Below are 20,119 nucleotides of genomic sequence, written 5' to 3'. Positions count from 1 at the left end.
GGCCACGCTCGGCTGCACATCGGTGTCAATCTGGTGGACTCTTCCATCTTCCTCCCATCATGGGGGCGGGGGATTGGGAGGGGCCTCACAAGTGGAATAGCCTAGGGCCTCTCTTCATCTAAATCCAGCCCTGGTTAGATCGCATGGGATCAAAGGAGAAATAGCTGAATGGATAGCAAATTGGCTCCATGGAAGGAAGCAGAGGGTGATGGTGGAAGGTAGCTTCTCGGACTGGAGGCCTGTGACTAGTGGTGTGCCACAGTGTTCAGTGCTGGGCCGTTACTGTTTGTCATCTATATCAACGATTTGGATGAGAACACACAGGGCAAGATCAGCAAGTTTGTTGATGATACAAAAATGGGTGGTTTTACAGATAGTGAAGATGGTTGTGAAAGATTGCAGCAGGATCTGGAACGATTGGCCAGATGGGCTGAGGAATGGTTGATGGAATTTAATACAGAGAAGTGTGAGGTGTTGCATTTTGGGACATCTAACAAGGGCAGGATCTACACAGCGAATGGTAGGTCTCTGGGGAGTGTTGTAGAGCAGAGGGATCTAGGAGTGCAGGTACATGGTTCCTTGAAAGTCGAGTCGCAGGTAGATAAGGTGGTCAAAAAGGCTTTTAGCATTTTGGCCTTCATCAGTCAAAGCATTGAGTATAGAAGTTGGGATGTCATGTTGCAATTGTACAAGACGTTGGTGAGACCGCACTTAGAATATTGTGTTCAGTTCTGGGCAACATGTTGCAGGAAAGATATCGTCATGCTTGAAATGGTTCAGAGCAGATTTACGAGGATGTTGCCAGGACCAGAGGGTGTGTGTGAGGTGTAGGGCAAGGTTGAGTAGGTTGGGTCTCTACTCCTTGGAGAGCAGGAGGATGAGGGGTGATCTTATAGACGTGTGCAAAATCATGAGAGGAATAGATCGGAGAGATGCACAGAGTCTCTTGCCCAGAGTCGGGGGATCGAGGGCCAGAGGACATAGGTTCAAGGTGAAGGGGAAAAAATTTAATATGAATCTGAGGGGTCATTTTTTCACACAAAGGGTGGTGGGTGTATGGAACAAACTGCCAGATGAGGTATTTGAGGCTGGGATTATCCCAACTTTTAAGAAACAGTTAGACAGGTACATGGATAGGACAGGTTTTGAGGGATATGGGCCAAGCACAGGCAGGTGGAACTAGTGTAGCTGGGACATGTTGGCCGGTGTGGGCAAGTTGGTCTGAAGGGCCTGATTCCACACTGCATCACTCTGTGACTATGACTCTATTACTTTGTTGTGATATAAGAATTACAGCAGTTACATATGTGTACAAAACAAGATCCTATGAATAGCAATGATACAGAAAGGCTATGCCACTCACTTTAGGAATTGGCTAGACAACCATAGTAAAACAAACTTTAAATTCACCAGGGAGATCAATTCAATGTAACATCTCACACAAAAAGTCAACTTCTCTGACAGTGCAGAATCACCAGAGTAATGCACTGATGCTCACATTTCTGGTTTGGAAGTTGAAACTACAGCTTTCTGATGTTAAGAAAAGAGTAATTCTGCTGAGTCTTTTCCTCACCCTTACTTTTGTTAGAGGTGTTGTCAATGCTGGCATATGTATGGCTGGTTGACACCCCCACTGTCAGCCCTGTTTTTAAGTGATTCACACATTAAGTGTAAATGCTGGTTCTCAAATGAGCAAATTATTCATTCATAGAAGCCTTTTCATAATTCACTGTCATTACAGTTTCTAAGAAATAGGAGTCCAAGTTAGTTTTATTTCTTGTGTCATACTAATATGTAGTATTGGATAGACTGAGGATAATTTCCCCCAGAGCTCAAATCAGGATATAACATTTCAATGATGATCCCCATATCTCCAATGTAGATAAAAATGCTGGAGAAACTCAGCGGGTCAGGCAGCATCTATGGAGCGAAGGAATAGGTGACGTTTCGGGTAGAGACCCTTCCTCAGACTGAAGAAAGGTCTCAACCCGAAACGTCACCTATTCCTTTGCTCCATAGATACTGCCTCACTGGCTGAGTTGCTCCAGCATTTTTGTCTACTTTCGATTTTTCCAGCATCTTCAGTTCTTTCTTAAATCTTACCCATATCTCCAATGGTAACAGTAGCAGTGCCGTGGGCATTAGATATTACAAGCCACCATGAACCATTCTTCTTGTTGTTCTACTGGAATGGCCAGGAAGAGAAAATATAGAAGGTACACACAATTGCTGGGGAAACTCAGCAGGTGCAGCAGCATCTGTGGAGCGAAGGAAAAAAGATATGCAATAAATTAGATATCAGATATCAGAGAAAATATAGATATGCAATAAAAATACGATACGATAGAACTGTATTTATCCCAGGAGAGAAATTGATCTGGACACTTCCTCTGTTGTGATGAATTAACTGCCATTAGCTACTGATGCATCTTTACTCAATGAGACATTGTTAGCAAAAAACGACATTCTTAATCCAACATTTTCTAGCATCAAATTTACATTTTTTTAATGTTATATTAATTTCACATTGGATGTCAGGCTATAAAAGACATAAGTGTGGTATTAGATTTGCTGATTTATCAAACGAATTATTTAAACTCTCTTAAAGTACTTAAAGTCAGAATAAAATCGACTCATCAAATTCTTAAACCAGTGAGGGTTTGCAGAAGGGGGTGAGGTGAAAGGGAATGTGAGAGGTGTGTGCGTGTGAATCGAGGAGGCAGTGGGGGAAGGCACAGATGATTAGATATTCAGGTCACGTCGCTGCCCACGGCGGCAGAGACTGGGCTTTCACACAGAGCTGAAGGTCAGTGCAGCACAGACACCATGGCAGAAACTTCAGAAAAAGTGCCCATAGCCCTGGCAGGACCAGCTGACGTGGAACAATGCCTGCCGCCTGTAAGTACATTAGGAAAGGGCAAAAACAAACTCTTTAGCGCCTCATTGCCTGGGACCTTTAGATAACGTGGAGACCCATTTCTAAACAAACTTTCAAAGAGTAGATAAAGTGTAAAAAAGTGTAAATCGTAAGAGTTTTGATACTGATAGGACATCGATTGCATTCTAATTTTATATTACAAGAAGGTGTGTGTTTTTAAAAGTCCCGCAAAGGTCTTGAAAGAGACTTCAATGTGGGGGAGTGAAGTGATAATTCTGGAGAAGTTCTGGATAATTCTGGATAATTCAGAAGTAGCAGTGAATTACTGGGGTCCGGCATAACACACACGTCGTCTCATCCGGCAGATTTATTGAGTTGTGCAAGTTAATTTATGGGAAATGCTGCATGTATCAGTTCATCTCTTACGGCCAAACTACATTCAACCCCACGTTTGTGCCCTCACTGCACGGGAGGTGGGTGGCGGCGCCGGCTTGTTTGCTCCGGGTCCCTGGGTTGAAATTACCGGCGTTGAAGTTGATTCCTCTCTCTCTCTGTATTAAAGGCTTATGCCGTGGCTGTCAAGCCGGCTAGCAGCGGGCGCCTATTGAAGATCGGCGCCACGGTTCTCATCACCGGCTCCGTCCTGCTCGTCCTGGGAGCGATTGGTGCTTTTTATTTCTGGAAGATCAGTGACAAAAATGTAAGCAGAACTATTGCTTTGTAACACAGGCGGTGCTTCCAAATGACAGAGGCGACGGAGACGGAGAGCTGGGTGCAATGCCAGCGACCAGGCAGTGTGTCAAACCACCATGGTCTCTTGGCTGCACCGGGGCCGGCTGGTGTATGGCATTTCTCACTCACATTGCCGCTAGCTGAGCCACTGCCTTCCCCTCCCCTCTGAGTCTTTACACAGCGCCGGGTCCCAATGATACTGTTCTAACAGCACCTTTTCCAAAGTGAAGCTTTGACAATAATCCCAGCCAGGTTTAATTAATATCATCGCCAGGGGGATTAACACCAGTGAAGATTGTCGACTAAAACTTTTAGCCATGCATCCCCAGCCAGCAATTTATATTAGTCAAGAGGTCAACTTTTATAATAAAGAAATACATTGAATCGAATCGATGTCCAGACGGCAATGATGGGAAAACAATAAACACTGAAGAAGGGTCTCGACCCGAAACATCACCCATTCCTTCTCTCCAGAGATGCTGCCGGTCCCACTGAGTTACTCCAGCACTTTGTGTCTATCTTCGGTTTAAACCAGCATCTGCAGTTCCTTCCTAGACAGTGGTCTCTCCTGTTCATTAACCGTGAGGTGTAGTTCTGGAGTAACTTTACCTAAACCAACTTTCCAGATAGTCTCTTCTTCATTTCCCAATATATTGGGGTTAAATGATAAACCCTTCCGCTCTCTAACCCTAAAATCCACCCTGGCCACGCCATCCTACAACCCCCCTGCACCCGATTTTTAGTCATTGAAAGTAAATGTGGGATTTTTCACCAGCTGCTAAAAAGATTCTTTGGAGCCAAGGCTGACGATTTTCCGAGAGAGGAATCCAGGTTTCCAGTTTCGGACAAGGTCGTCCTTATACTGTGGAATTCCACTGATCAGAGGGACTGCTATGTTGGTCCGCCAGAAGAAATCTGCCTAGCTGGAATTTTCACTGCGTGCAGACTGAATGGTTGCGAGTTCTTGAGAGCAGCTATTTTCTATTCTTTTGCCGGTTAAATATATTAATCGAAACTACATGGCTATCCATTCCTTCTGCACTGTGGGAGACAGGGTCTAGGACCCCAATGAACTGGAAACGGAGGCTTTTGGATTTTTGCCTCAAAGAAAGAGGCTAATTTTCCATATGTCTCCATCCTTTTTCTATTGGAAAGTAATGTCAAATAGAAACATGAATAAAACGACCGCCCATCGGCCACTCAGGGACAGTTCCCGCCACCAAAGTATTGAGATGTTCGACACAAAATGCTGGAGTAACTCAGCGGGACAGGCAGCATCTCTGGAGAGAAAGAATGGGTGACGTTTCAGGTCGAGACCCTTCTTCAGACTAGGAGTCAGGGGTGAGGGAGACATAGAGATATGGAAGGGTAAGGTGCGAAAAAAGATCAAAGGGTACGCCGGTCAAGGAAAATGAAGAATGATTCATTGTTAATATTCACTGCTCAGTCAGTGCGTCACCTAGCTGAAAATCAACTCCGTCTTTGTCCTCAGCAGCGGTTCAAACTTTATCTTTCCAGTTTATTTGTTCTTTATACTTCCCTTTCCCCTATGTTTGAAGAAGCATTTACTTTGACAAAATGTCAGTGATTACTGAAGGGTGCGAATCTTTCTGTGTTAACTAGTCACATGGCACCAACACCCTCACCCTCACTGTTGCACCTTATTTCACTAACTCTCTTTATCCCATTCTGTAGGTTCACTCGATCCAACCTAATCTCCCAATCTCTCAATCTTCTCTATCACCTTGACCCCCACCCCCCCCTCTTTTCCACAATCCACAGCCAAATGGCTTCTTCCAATAGCCCCGGGATGTGGGGGGTTGTAGATGATAGGTCTTTGTGTCTTTTAAGCTTCAGCAACCTGCTCTATTGTGAAATTTTGACCCAATGCATGAAATAATTTTGCTGTGGGGAAAGTTGTACAAAACTGGCATCCCTCTACCCTACAGTCCATTCCTTCACCCGGGTAGTATATCCTAAACTTGTAATTTTAGATCCATTTAGTTTCTTGTCATGTGCATTCAAATTTTACTGAAGCATTTTGAAGAGATTAAATTAGTTTCGAAGAATTATTAAAAATGAAAAGATAAAATCAGAAAAGAAGCCATTGGTTGATGGAGGAAACCCAACTGGTTCATTAATGTTCTTTACAGAAGAAATGTTTAGGAAGGAAGTGCAGATGCTGGTTTAAACTAAAGATAGACACAAAATGCTGGCATAACTGAACGGGACAGGCAGCATCTCTGGAGAGAAATAATGGGTGACGTTTCGGGTCGAGACCCTTCTTCAGACAGATGAAGGGTCTCGACACAAACGTTGCCTATTCCTTTTCTCCAGAGATGCTGCCTGCCCCGCTGAGATACTCCAGCGTTTTGTGTCTATCTTCTGGTCCGTTGCCAACATGCCCACAGTCACTTTCATGATGATCACGTGGGCAATAAATCCACGCTTTGACAATGATGCCCACTAAATGTGGATTGATATCTTTGTTAACACAACAAATGATCAAATTCTACAACATAACACAACAGGGTATGTGCTGTGCGATGGAAGCTTATCTATAATGAGATTGATAATCATAATCCAGAATTCTTTATTTATTTAATATGCTGCTGGAATTTGCTGTGCTTGGAGTCCATGTGTTGCATGCAGTAACATCCACCTTGCAAAGCATGATTGATGTCAATTGATTGTAAATTTATTGTCTACAATGAATAAGCAATTTGTAAACAGTCCAGGCACTGATTGCAAGAGCTATCTATATGAGGAGGTGCATGCTTGCTCATGTATTAGTGTGCTTGGTTGCACCTGGACCGTACAATAGAGTTGCTCTTGAGGTCATCTATACATCCATATTTCTCTAAGGTGCCAGATATCCCCCTCCGATAGTAAATGATCCCAGTGTTGATCAGAGACGCACACAGTCCTCTTTGTCATATCTTCCTTCCACTCGAGGGCCAATTTTAGTTTAGTTTTAATTTAGAGATACAGCGCGGAAACAGGCCGTTTGGCCCACTGAGTCCATGCCGACCAGCAATCCCCACACACTAATACTATCCTACACTCACTAGGACAATTTACAATTTTACCAAGTCAATTAGCCTACAAATCCGTATGTCTTTGGAGTGTGGGAGGAAACCAGAAATCCCGGAGAAAACCCACGCAGGGTCACAGGGAGAACATGCAAACTTTGCACCCTATAGTCAGGATCGAACCTGGTGCTGTGAGGCGCCATCATGCCGCCCTACTGGTGGATCTGCAAGTTTAAGGTGTGGTTCCTGTTGTAGATCAGATGGTGGTGCGTGGAAACTCTCATCTTGCTCTTCCGATTCCGACAGCCAATTTGCAATTCCAAGCTGAATGAAATAAGCAAAGCATGAATGTCACTAAGAGGTGCATATTTAGACTAAGTATGGCAAGGAAATCAGAAGAAATTTTGGGAAAGTGAGATGAGAAAAAGGATTAGTTATGAGAATAATGTCATCATCAGTGGTTTCAGGCACAGGCTGCCAAATCAGATGGGCATTCCCTTCATCCGGGTCATATTCTATTGTGTATTGTGCTCTTTTGTTTGTATGGCTGCATGGTAAGTCAAATTCCACTGTACCTTAATTGGTGCATTAGGCAATAAATGTGAACTTGGAGTCATAGCGTCACATAGCACTGAAACAGGCCCTTTGGCCCAGCTTTTTACCATGCCAAACATGGTCCCCTATCTACACTAGACTCACCTGCCTGTATCTGGTCCATATTCCTTTAAACCTCCCCTATCCATGTACCTGTCCAAATGTCTTTTAAATGTTGTTATAGTTTCTGCCTCAACTACCTCCTCTGGCAGCTTATTCCATATACCCACCACCCTCTGTGCGAAGAAGTTGCCCCACTGATTCATATTCAATCTTACCCCTCTCATGTTAAACCTATGTCCTCTGGTTCTTGATTTCCCTACTATGTGTGAAAGACTCTGTGCATTCACCCTATCTATTCTGCTCATGATCTTATGCACCTCTATAAGGTCACCTATCATCCTCCTACACTCCAAGGAATACAGTTCTGGCCTACCCAACCTCTCCCTACAGCTCAGGCCCTTAGGTCCTGGCAATATCAAGATAATATTTTCCATTCCAAGGTAGCTGTTGCTGACCCCAGCCAGTTCCACCTTGTCCTTCAAGAGGGAGGGAGGCATAAGGGAACATTTTGCAAAGTGATTGGTTGCTACGCTTACCGTAGTTGAATACTACTGCTCCCCCCCCCCCCCCTGCAGTGAACCTCAATGGTGGTTCCACTGGGTCTTCCCCTTCCCCCTCTTTTAACCAGGTAGTCCCAGCTACTCCCCACCCGTACACTTGTCCTTATGCTCCCCTCCTCTCTGAACACCCACCATCTCCCCACCAGACCTCGCCTCGGCTTCCGTCTACTCACCTGCCATTCCCCCCTCTCCCCCTCATCCACCCGACCTCTTCCTTTCCGATATAGAACAGTCTGTCCTCAGCAGATCCCTCACTTTTGTTCCTCTTCGCCCCCACCTCAACGAATTCCAGATCCACCACGACGTAGAGCTAAAAATTAAAAAAATATCAGTCTGAAGAAGGGTCTCGACACAAAAGGTCACCCATTCCTTCTCTTCAGAGATGCTGCCAGTCCCGCTGAGTTACTCCAGCATTCTGTGTCTATCCGTAGTTGAATGGTTGGCCATGAGTAGGAGTGGTGAGATATTGGAGTGAGCTTTGGATTAGTGCAAGAGTGTGGTGGGTATTTAGCCAGTTCAACCTAACATGATTATATTCATGTACTAGACTAAGTGGGACCCGTTGGGTCCCAGCATCACACGGGCGGGCTGGTCACCAACGCAATATTCCACCAATTCCAATACTGCTCGCCAGTGGGTGGGGAGGGGGCTGTCTGTTGCGCTAGTATGGGTGTTGCGGGCTGAAGGTACTGGTTTCCAGAGGTCTAGTATAGACATTGTGGGCCGTATGGATGCTTGGGCAGGCATCCAACTGTTGCAACGATTTTAAAAGCCAAGCCAAGGCAAACAATTGGGCTGCAGCCACCCGACAACCAAAATTCATTTTGTGAACACAAACTTGTCAAAAAGTCGAGGCAAACAATTGGGCTGCAGACACCCGACAACCAAAATTCATTTTGTGAACACAAACTTGTTAAAAAGATCTGCAACCACTTTACAGCCGCATCGAGGGGACTCGCCGTGGAGTAGACGAGCTTTCAGTGTTATTCGCAGCTCAGAGAGCCGTGACCCTCTCGCTTCCTGGTCTGGCAGAGACTGAGTGAGGCACGACACATCCTGGTTTTATAGTCCCTCCCCCTGCCGCCAGCGGGGGCAGCAGAGAGAATGGGGAAGTTTGTAAAAACATTAATATCTCTCTCATTTTTCATCGACGGAAAAACTCCTCCGCACTCATATGGCGGAGGGGGGCTCTGAGCGAGGTGGCCTAAAATGACGGCCATAGGTGGCGGCATTCTCTCGGAAATCGCAGCGCAGTCGGCCAAATGCGGTCAAGATCAGAGATTTAGTAATATAGATAGTGTTATCTGCTTTGATTGAATAGCACGCAAACAAAAGCTGTTCACTGTGTCTTGGTGCACATGGCAACAATAAATCAATACCAATACTTTATAGTTTCTTTAGGAAGGAGAGGAGGAGGAATTTATTTAGTCAGTGGGTGGTGAATCTGTGGAATTCATTGCCACAAAAGGCAGTGGAGGCCATCAGTAGATATTTTTTAAGGCAGAGATAGAAAGGTTCTTGATTAGAACTGGTGTCAGGGGTTATGAGGAGAAGGCAGGAGAATGGGGTTAGGAGGGTGAAATAGATCAGCCTTGATTGAATGGCAGAGTAGACGATGGGCTGAATGGCCTAATTCTTCTCCTATCACTTATGAACTCATGATCAAGGCTTTCAAAGCACACTAAAAATAATGGGTTGTTCTGTCTCCTGTCTGTGTCATATACTCGCTGGCATGTCACCTGCATGATCATTTCTACAACTTGCTAGAATCACATTGCACCCTCACATTAGGAGATGGAGAGAGCAGCCTGACCAGTACTGGTTTGCCACTGAATGTTATTGTGTGGATTCAGCATTAATTTGTTGCATTTGTGCAAGGCGGAAGAGTTGTGGGTTAATAGCACATTGTGATCCCCTTCCTTGTTTTCCAGCAGTACCCAATTTAGTCCCTCAGGATTTAATACAGATGAGATGAAAATTCTTGTGTAGGAAGAAACTGCAGATGCTGGTTTACACCGAAGATAGACACACAATGCTGGAGTAACTCAGCAGGACAGGCAACATCTCTAGACAGAAGGAATGGATGACATTTCGAGTCTGAAGATGGGCCTAGACCTGAAACTTCACCCAGTCCTTCTTTCCCGAGCTGCTTTCTAACCCGCTGAGTTACTCCAGCTTTTTGTGTCTGTCTTAGATGAAAATTCTTGTTTGGTTCATTGGGCTCAAAATAAATAACTATTTTGATACATACAGTACTAATCAGGTTGCCTGAAGATAACAAGTAGAAGATTTCAGAGTACATAATTGTCTGGAGAGAGCTATTGCACACTCAGCTTTTTGGTGGGGATGGCGAGATATACAATCCAAACCATTAGTGAGAGCCACTCACGAAAAATAGGTTTTATTTTTACTGCATATCGCCGGACATTGATAATTTGAAACATGTATAAAGACAACAATGCCACAGTTCTCCATGCCTCGTCCACCAACACTGCCTCCTCACTGTTCCATTCTCGAACTCCTCGTACTCTCCATCTGCTGCCTCCTTGGCCTCCCTCACCACTACCCTTGCAGCGTATCTTGCCGCTCCCTGGGTTTATTCACTGCCTCTTCACTGCTCCACTACCTGCCCACTGCTGGCCATTCATCTCATTCCTTCATTTACTGCCCTCGTGTTGGTCCACTCACCCCCATCTCCAATGTTCCTTTTTCAACACGCCAGACCAGTACTTTCTGAACCAGTACCAGTCTGAAGAAGGGTCTCGACCCAAAATGTCACCCATTCCTTATTTCCAGAGATGCTGCCTGTCCCGCTGAGTTACTCCAGCATTTTGTGTCTACCTTCGATTTAAACCAGCATCTGCAGCTCTTTCCTACAAACTTTACTTCAGTTATACAGTAACAGACTGGTATCTGTCTCTATCATATCAGCTTTGTAGTCAAAGACACATTCTCACCAATACACTACATCCAGGTTTAGAGATGGATGGGTACTTGGATTTGGGCTCTGGGTATGAACATTAGAATGGGCCCATAATGGTCCCTGGATATCTCATCTCCGGGATGTATTGCTAATTCCAGTCCACCCCTGGGTTATGTTGGGCCATGACATTGTACATCAGAAGGGTCCTAAGACCATGTCAGGTGGATTCCAGATTGTGAAGGTAACAAGTGAAGACTACATGGATCCATCTCTTGAGACACATATCACCATGCTGTCACCAGGCCAATGGATTTTGAAACTACTGTAAGATTGAAAATCGCCTTATGAAACTCCCCATATTTACAACATATGTCAAAATAACACAGGTAATTATAGATCTGTTCACCTTTTATGCCTTGCAAAGTAATGAAGCTGGTGATCAGAAGTACACGTTGTGTGCCCGTGAAGAAGGAGGAGAATGAGGTTGAGAGGGAAAATTGGATCAGCCATGATCAAATACCAGAGATGGGCCAAATGGCCTAAATTCCTTATCTGTGCCTTATGGTCTTATCCACTGTTCAGAAGTAAATTCCTTACCGTTGGTCATGTAGATTTTCTCTGATTAACTCCCTAAATTGATGAATTCATGTGGACATTGGAAAACTAGATTGCACTCCAACTTTCAAAGGACCCATGATGAAATTCTACACTATTAATCAGACTCAAAGCTTTGTGGATTCAGAATAGAGCCAAATGACTTGCTGAAGGGACGGTAACTATGAGTACTTACCTATTCTGTTGGAGTGAAGAGGGGTTTTGGTTTCCAAGAAGAATGTCATCAGGGCATTGTTGGGGCCAATACTGTTTTAAACTATGCAAATAACCTGCATTCAGAAACTGGGTGGTTAGAATGACAGATAATACAAAATCTGGAGAGGCTGTGAGGATTGGAGGAGGCCACAGACAAAAAAATAGTTAGACAAGCTAATGAGCATGAATCAATTGTGGGGGATGGGGGTGGGTTGGGGAAATATAGGGGGGGGGGGGGGGGAGGATATGACAGTGCATTTACTTAGTGTTAGAATAGCCTGGGATGAAATTGAAAGAGAAAGAGTTCATAAAATCTTAGTTGATTCAACACAATCATAAAAAAAGTGAAAAGAAGTTGAACTGCACAACCAAAATAGTACATAGAAGATAGACACAAAATACTGGAGTAACTCAGCAGGCCAGGCAGCATCTCTGGAGAGAAGGAATAGGTGACATTTCAGGTCGAGACCCTTCTTCAGACAGGAGGGCCTGAAGAGTTACTCCAGCATTTTGTGTCTATCTTTGCTGTAAACCAGCATTTGCTGTTCCTTCCCACACAAAGCAGTACATTCTCAGCTAGAAGGTTAATGGCAATTTTATTGTCAATGAATATTGTTCTGTTGTCCAAAGTAGAGGAGAGATTTTCTAGCTGCAGGTGGCTCCAATAAAAAGCATAGTTCCATTATCTCAGGTCAGGATATGAAAAATTCTCGGTATTGAGGTTGGTTTATTACTGTCACGTGTAAATACATTGAAAAAAGTTTGTGTTGCTTGCTATCTAGTCAAATCACAACTCACATGAGTGCAATTCAGCCAAACACAGGTACAAAAGGGAGTGGAAAGAGAAAAATAACCAGTGCAGAATATATGAAGTGTTACAATTTCAGAGGAGGTACAGATTAAAAAATTGCAACAAGGTTGAATGAGAGATCAGCACTACATCCTTAGATTATGAAAGTCCAATTCATTCAATAGTCCAATAATAGTTGGTGAAGCTGTTTATGAATATGGCGGTACATGCTTTCAAGCTTTTGTATCTTTGGGGGTGGGAGAAGAGTGAATGGGTGAAAGAATGATGGGAGTAAGTTCTCCTGGATTCATTTAGCTGCTATCCCGAGGCAGAGTAAAGTGTAGATGGAGTCAAGGGGGAGGGGGATCCAGTTTCAATAATGGATTGGGCTGCATCCACAACTCTGTGCAAATTCCTGTGGTCTTGGGCAAACCAAATCAAATCAAACCATATCAGCTTTGTAGTCAAAGACACATTCTCACCAATACACTACATCCAGGTTTAGAGATGGATGTGTACTTGGATTTGGGCTCTGGGTATGAACATTAGAATGGGCCCATAATGGTCCCTGGATATCTCATCTCCGGGATGTATTGCTAATTCCAGTCCACCCCTGGGTTATATTGGGCCTGAGAGATAGGGGAGGGGAAGGGAGACACAGAGATATGGAAGTGTGAGGTGTGAAAATGAACCAAAACGTCACCCATTCCTTCTCTCCAGAGATACTGCCTGATCCGCTGAGTTATTCCAGCATTTTGTGTCTTACTTCGGTTTTGACCAGCATCTGCAGTTCCTTCCCACACATATTGGATAACCTTGGGCTTTTCAGTGAGAAAGGTGTCTGAGAGGTGATGTTCCATAGGTGATGTTCCATAGCATTAAGTTAACCCTAAATATTACTTTAATATCTAGCTGCCAAATAAAGACGTGTACAAAGCAGATGTACGGACAATGTGCAGAAGTGGAGCAAAATGAATGATGGAAATCAGCCATTTGATTTTTACTGCCGAAGAAACAAAAAATTGGAAGTGATCCAAAATGGGTTGCCAGTTCACATTTGCTCGTTTGCACCATCAGAATCTAATCCTAAGGGCGGTTAACAGATAGAAGATATTTACCTATCGCGGAAGATGCCATATTGTTATGAATCTGTGGAATTCTCTGCTACAGAAGGCAGTGGAGGCCAATTCACAGGGTGTTTTCAAGAGATAGGTAGATTTAGCTCTTAGGGCTAACGGAATCAAGGGATATGGGGCGAAAGCAGAAACGGGGTACTGATTTTGAATGATCAGCCATGATCATATTGAGTGGCTGCGCTGGCTCGAAGGGCCGAATGTTTTCTATGTTTCTATGTTTCTATTATGACCTCCTGACAGAGTCGATACATTTGCCTTTCTCCGTACGGAGCAATGTGGATGTGGATGAAATACTGTTGTCCACCTGTCATCTTGCATCAGTCTTAAAGCTCATTGTGTATTGAATGCACCCCACATCAAATTCACCGGAAATGCTTTGAAAGACATTGCATAGTAAGAGGAAAATCTTCATGTTAAACAAATGTCTAAGACTAAAACAAGAATCCTGCCCAGTTCCGTTAGTCTGACCGTCTGATGAATTTGAATTGCTGTACAATACGAATATTTCAACTTGAGCAACAAGACAAATGCAGAGTGGTTTTGCTTCAATTTTGAAACGTGTCACTTATGCCCCTGTCCCACTTAGGAAACCTGAACGGAAACCTCTGGAGACTTTGCGCCCCACACAAGGTTTTTGTGCGGTTCCCGGAGGTTTTTGTCAATCTACCTACCTGCTTCCACTACCTGCAACCTCCGGCAACCACCTGCAACCTCCGGGAACCGCACGGAAACCTTGGGTGGGGCGCAAAGTCTCCAAAGGTTTCCGGTCAGGTTTCCTAAGTGGGACAGGGGCACAACTCATTTAGTGTGTGTGATATTTTCCTTAACCAATTCAGAGTTTCTGAGCTCATAAGTAAATGGTTGATTATTCCCAGTTGATAATGCCACACACGCATTCTTCAAATGGTCATTCACTGAGATGCTTAGTTTAGTGAAATGGAAGCAGGCGGCCATGCCAGTATCTATGGCATGACCTGAAGAATTGCACACTTCTGCTGCCTTTTGCACAAATTATAGTTCTGGACGTATTGCAATGAATCAACGCAGTTAGTTAACGTAGCGCACATACAAAGGAATTAATGACAGTCGTGTTTGTTCTGTCAACAATGCTGATGCATTAAACCTGAAGCTATCGAGCTGGCAGCTTAACAAGTGGGAAAAATGTTCAAGTGTATCTAACCTATCTGTCTGAGAAATGACACCTTATACAGTATAATGACTGTATATCATTAATTTCTCTGTATTAATATGGTAGTTACTGTAAGTAGCTAGTCTTCTCCTTCAATGCATTTTAAATTACTTGACAATGTTGGGCCTATATAGATTTGCTCGAGAAATCTATATTCTCGTAAATAACTATAAACAGGGTGGCACCATGGCACAGCTGTTAAAGCCACTGCCACCGGACATCCTATCCTGACCTCATGTGTTGTTTGTGCAAAGTTGTGATTTTCTTCCTCTCAACACTTGGTTGCCTCCGGGTGTTCTGATTTCCTTCCACATCCCAAAGGCGTGCAGGTTGGGAGGTTTATTGGCCACAGCTAATTGTCCCTCGTATGTAGGTGGGTGGTGGAATCTGGGAGGAGTGGATGAGAATGTGAGGAGAATACAATTAATGGGATCATTGTAGGATTGGTGTAAATGGATGGTTCATGGTCAGCGCGGACTTGATGGGTCGAAGGACCTATTTCTACCTGTAACTGTATCTCTATGAATCTGACTCTGTAAAGGGCCTGTCCCACTGTCCGAGGTAATTCAAGAGTTCTTCCGAGTTTTCCCCTGATTCGAACTCGGAGAATGTCCATAGCGGGTCCCTAGTAGTTTGTGGATGTCCCGTAGCGGCTCGTACGAGTAACGGTAGGTACTCGGGAAATCCGGGAAACTCGTGACCTTTTTTCAACACTGTGAAAAATGTCCACAAGTAAAAAAATACTCGCGATGAAAAAAATTGTTACTTTTTACTCGTACAAGCCGCTACGAGACATCCAGAAACTCCTACGGACCCGCTACAGACATTCTCTGAGTTCCAATCAGGGGAAAACTCGGGAGGACACTTGAATTACCTCGTACAGTTGGACAGGCCTTTAAGTTTGGATTGTGTATACCATTGCAGATAGGACTATCATGAACACAGCCTCACATGCGGCATGGAGTAAGTGCAAGACTTTCCCGGACTAAGGGTTCTATGAAAAGGAAATTTCTTCTTGTTAACTGTCGGTCACTTGTGGTGTTCCGCAGGGGTCGGTGCTGGGTCCGCTACTTTTCATGTTGTAAATTATTTGGATGATGGAATTGATGGCTTTGTGGCCAAGTTTGCAGATACAAAGATAGGTGGAGGGAAGACAGTGTAGAGAAAGCAGGAAGTCTGTAAAAGGACTTGGATGGGTTGGGAGAATGGGCAAAGAAGTGGCAGATGGAATACAGCATAGCAAGGTGTTCAGGCATGCACTATGGTAGTAGGAATAAAGGCATAGACTATTTTCTTAAGGCGGAGAGGATTCATAAATCGGAGGAGCAAAGAGACTTGGGAGTGCTGGTGCAGGAATAATTATCCTGCAGGATTAATTTGCAGGGATGTGCTGGTATTGGAGAGGGTCCAAAGGAGGCTTACGAGAATGATCCCAGAAATGATTGGGTTAGCATGATGAATGTTCGACGACTTTGGGCCTGTATTTGCTTGAGTTTAAAAAGATGAGGGGTGATCTCAGAGAAGCTTACCATATCATGAACGGCCTGGATGGAGTGGATGTGGAGAGGATGTTTCCACTAGTGGGAGAGTCTCGGACCAGAGGGCACACACAGCCTCATTACAAAATGACTCACCTTCAGAAAGGAGATGTGGAGCAATTTCTTTAGCAGAGGGTGGTATTTTTAAAGCGGAGATTGACAAGGTGTCAAAGGTTACAGGGAGGAGGCAGGAGAATGGTGTTAAGAGGGAAAGATAGATCAGCCATGGTTGAATGGTGTAGATGGGTCGAATTGCCTGATTCTGCTCCTATGATTTAAGAACATGAGTAGAGATAGCCTCTTAGGGCTCTTCTGGCCCTGTTACGAGTTGGTTTAAGAATCCTTTTTGAGAAGGATCTCAGTAAGGAAATGATCATACAGCACATAGTGTATACCTGTTACCTCTTTACTACATGAATTCACGATAGCACGTATAAATACTGATCCCTACTATATAGGATAATATTAGATCGGATTGTGTTATTAGAAACATAACTGATTTGGTAATATGGGAAATTAACCATTTTTTGAGTGCTACATCAATGATTTCATAGTGGTAATGTTTTGGCACATTTCAAACACCAACAAATCCTCTATCAATACTCCATTCAGCTCTGATTCAAGTGAACCTGAAGCAGTAACTTTTTTCTCTCTCTATAGATGGTGCCTAATCTGCTGGAAACATATTTAGTTTAATTTAGTTTAGTTTATTGTCACATGTACCAAGGTATAGTGAAAAGTTTTTGTTGTGTGCTAACCAGCCAGCGGAAAGACATTTGTCCAAATATATGTCCGTCTTACCCAGACTACTAAATGTAAATGTTCTGCTATTAGTAATGGTTGTAGTAACACCACTGGTTCTGGTTACAGGTGTATAACATGCATTACAGCATGAGCATCAATGGAAAAGTGAAGGATGGATCACTGGAAATTGATACAAAGAACAACCTTGAGACCTTCAGAACTGGAAGTGGCAATGAAGAGGCAGTGGAAGTTCACGATTTTCAAACTGTAAGTCAAACAGTGAGTGAAATTGTAAGAAATGGTTTCAAAGTACCTTTTAAGACTGCAGACATGAATGGATATGGTGGCAACTAGTTCACTTGCTCACAATTAGATTCAGCTCTGCCTATACAAACATATCAATCCATGCCCTTGTCTACCAAAGTAATTCGCAAAAAAAAAATCATTTCAGAATGCAAAAATAACTTCTGCTTTCATTCCTCTCTGCAAATTGCTTTTAAAAATTCTTCCCTCTTTCTCCTCCAATGTCAATTCAAATATGTGCAAAGAGCTCATGGAATTTTTGTCAGTGGGATTCAAGCTATCAAGTCCACATACACTGCCACTCCCCTTCATCACCCTCGCCCTCTGAATCAAACACTTAATTTTCCCTAGGTACTCAAAAAAGCTGGAGAAACTCAGCGGGTGCAGCAGCATCTATGGAGCGAAGGAAATAGGCAACGTTTCGGGCCGAAACCCTTCTTCAGACTGATCGGGGGTGGAGGGGGCGGGGACGAGAAAGGAAAAAGGAGGAGGAGCCCGAAGGCTGGGGGATGGGAGGAGACAACAGGGGGACTGAGGAAGGGGAGGAGATAGCAAGGACTAACAAAATTGGGAGAATTCGATGTTCATGCCCCCAGGATGCAGACTCCCCAAGCGGAATATGAGGTGCTGTTCCTCCAATTTCCGGTGCTGCTCGTTGTGGCCATGGAGGAGACCCAGGACAGAGAGGTCGGAGACGGAGTGGGAGGGGGTGTTGAAGTGCTGAGCCACCGGGAGGTCAGCTTGTTTATTGCGGACCGAGCGGAGGTGTTCGGCGAAACGATCACCCAACCTCCGCTTGGTCTCACCGATATAGATCTGCTGACATCTAGAGCAGCGGATGCAATAGATGAGGTTGGAGGAGATACAGGTGACGAGCACCAGGCCACCATCTCCAGTACCATCACTGACTTCATCAACTCCAATGCCCTACCCGACCGAGCCTCCAACCTCATCGTTCCCCAGCCCCGCACGGCCCGATTTTAGCTTCTCCCCAAAATCCACAAACCTGACTGTCCCGGAAGACCCATTGTCTCTGCCTGTTCGTGCCCCACCGAACTCATTTCCAAATACCTTGACTCAATCCTATCCCCCTTGGTTAAATCCCTCCCTACCTATTTTCAAGACACCTCAGACACTCTCCGTTGTTTCCGCGCATTCCGTTCTCTAGGCCCTCACCCCCTCATCTTCACCATGGACGTCCAGTCACTCTACACCTCCATCCCCCACCAGGATGGTCTCAAAGCCCTCCGGTTCTTCCTCGACCAGAGAAGCAACCTATACCCAGCCACTGACACTCTCCTCCGCCTAGCAGAGCTGGTCCTTACCCTCAATAACTTCACGTTCGACTCCTCCCATTTCCTCCAAATACAACGCATAGCTATGGGCACACGCATGGGCCCCAGCTATGCCTGCCTATTTGTCGGTTACGTCAAGCAATCCTTGTTCAATACGTACCAGGGCCCCATCCTCGACCTCTACCTCCGCTACATCGACGACCGCTTTGGTGCCACCTCCTGCACCCGCACACAACTGACTGACTTCATCCATTTCACCACTAACTTTCATCCGGCACTCAAATACACCTGGACCATTTCCGACACTTCCCTACCATTCCTTGACCTCACTATCTCCATTGCAGGTGATAGACTTCTGACCGACATCCACTATAAACCCACTGACTCCCATGGCTATCTGGACTACACTTCTTCCCACCCTGCTTCCTGTAAGGACTCCATCCCCTACTCCCAATTCCTCCATCTACGCCGCATCTGCTCCACGGATGAGGCGTTCCACACCAGGACATCTGAAATGTCCTCATTATTCAGGGAACGGGGGTTCCCCTCCTCCACCATAGATGAGGCTCGCACCAGGGTCTCTTCCATACCCCACAACACTGCCCTCTCTCCCCATCCCTCCACTCGCAACAAGGGCAGAGTCCCCCTAGTCCTCACCTTTCACCCCACCAGCCGTCACATACAAAAAGTAATCCTCCATCAGTTTTGCCACCTCCAACGTGACCCCACCACTCGCCACGTCTTCCCATCTCCCCCCATATCTGCCTTCCGCAAAGACCGCTCCCTCCATAACTCCCTTGTCAATTCTACCCTTCCCTCTCGTACCACCCCCTCCCCGGGCACTTTCCCTTGCAACCGCAAGAGATGCAACACTTGTCCCTTTACCTCCCCCCTCGACTCCGTTCAAGGACCCAAGCAGTCGTTCCAGGTGCGACAGAGGTTCACCTGCATCTCCTCCAACCTCATCTATTGGATCCGCTGCTCTAGATGTCAGCAGATCTATATCGGTGAGACCATGCGGAGGTTGGGCGATCGTTTCGCCGAACACCTCCGCTCGGTCCGCAATAACCAAGCTGACCTCCCGGTGGCTCAGCACTTCAACTCCCCCTCCCACTCCATCTCCGACCTCTCTGTCCTGGGTCTCCTCCATGGCCACAGCGAGCAGCACCTCATATTCCGCTTGGGGAGTCTGCATCCTGGGGGCATGAACATCGAATTCTCCCAATTTTGTTAGTCCTTGCTATCTCCTCCCCTTCCTCAGTCCCCCTGCTGTCTCCTCCCATCCCCCAGCCTTCGGGCTCCTCCTCCTTTTTCCTTTCTTGTCCCCGCCCCCACCACCCCCCCCCCCCCCCACCCCCGATCAGTCTGAAGAAGGGTTTCGGCCCGAAATGTTGCCTATTTCCTTCGCTCCATAGATGCTGCTGCACCCGCTGAGTTTCTCCAGCTTTTTTTTCAATTCAATTCAATTCAATTCAACTTTAATGTCATTGCACAAATACTGAGTATGGGTACAACGAAATGCAGTTTTGCGT

At 45.1% G+C, this 20,119-nt stretch overlaps 1 protein-coding gene across 1 annotated transcript in view; it reads left to right on the top strand.

Annotated features, from left to right (window-relative positions):
- Window positions 1-2,718: 2,718 nt before the first annotated feature.
- The window catches only part of cnmd (chondromodulin), a 55,904-nt gene continuing 38,503 nt past the window's right edge, over window positions 2,719-20,119 (top strand). The window contains exons 1-3 of the mRNA XM_033022303.1: window positions 2,719-2,898; window positions 3,441-3,578; window positions 17,116-17,256. Coding sequence (XP_032878194.1) covers window positions 2,827-2,898; window positions 3,441-3,578; window positions 17,116-17,256 — 351 coding nt within the window. The 5' untranslated portion in view covers window positions 2,719-2,826. The remainder of the gene's footprint in view (window positions 2,899-3,440; window positions 3,579-17,115; window positions 17,257-20,119) is intronic.

The sequence above is a fragment of the Amblyraja radiata genome, chromosome 6 (genome assembly GCF_010909765.2).
Source record: "Amblyraja radiata isolate CabotCenter1 chromosome 6, sAmbRad1.1.pri, whole genome shotgun sequence".
Lineage (NCBI taxonomy): Eukaryota > Metazoa > Chordata > Chondrichthyes > Rajiformes > Rajidae > Amblyraja > Amblyraja radiata.
The sequence above is the reverse complement of the archived record's forward strand: the minus strand, read 5'-3'. Positions and strand labels throughout refer to the sequence as shown.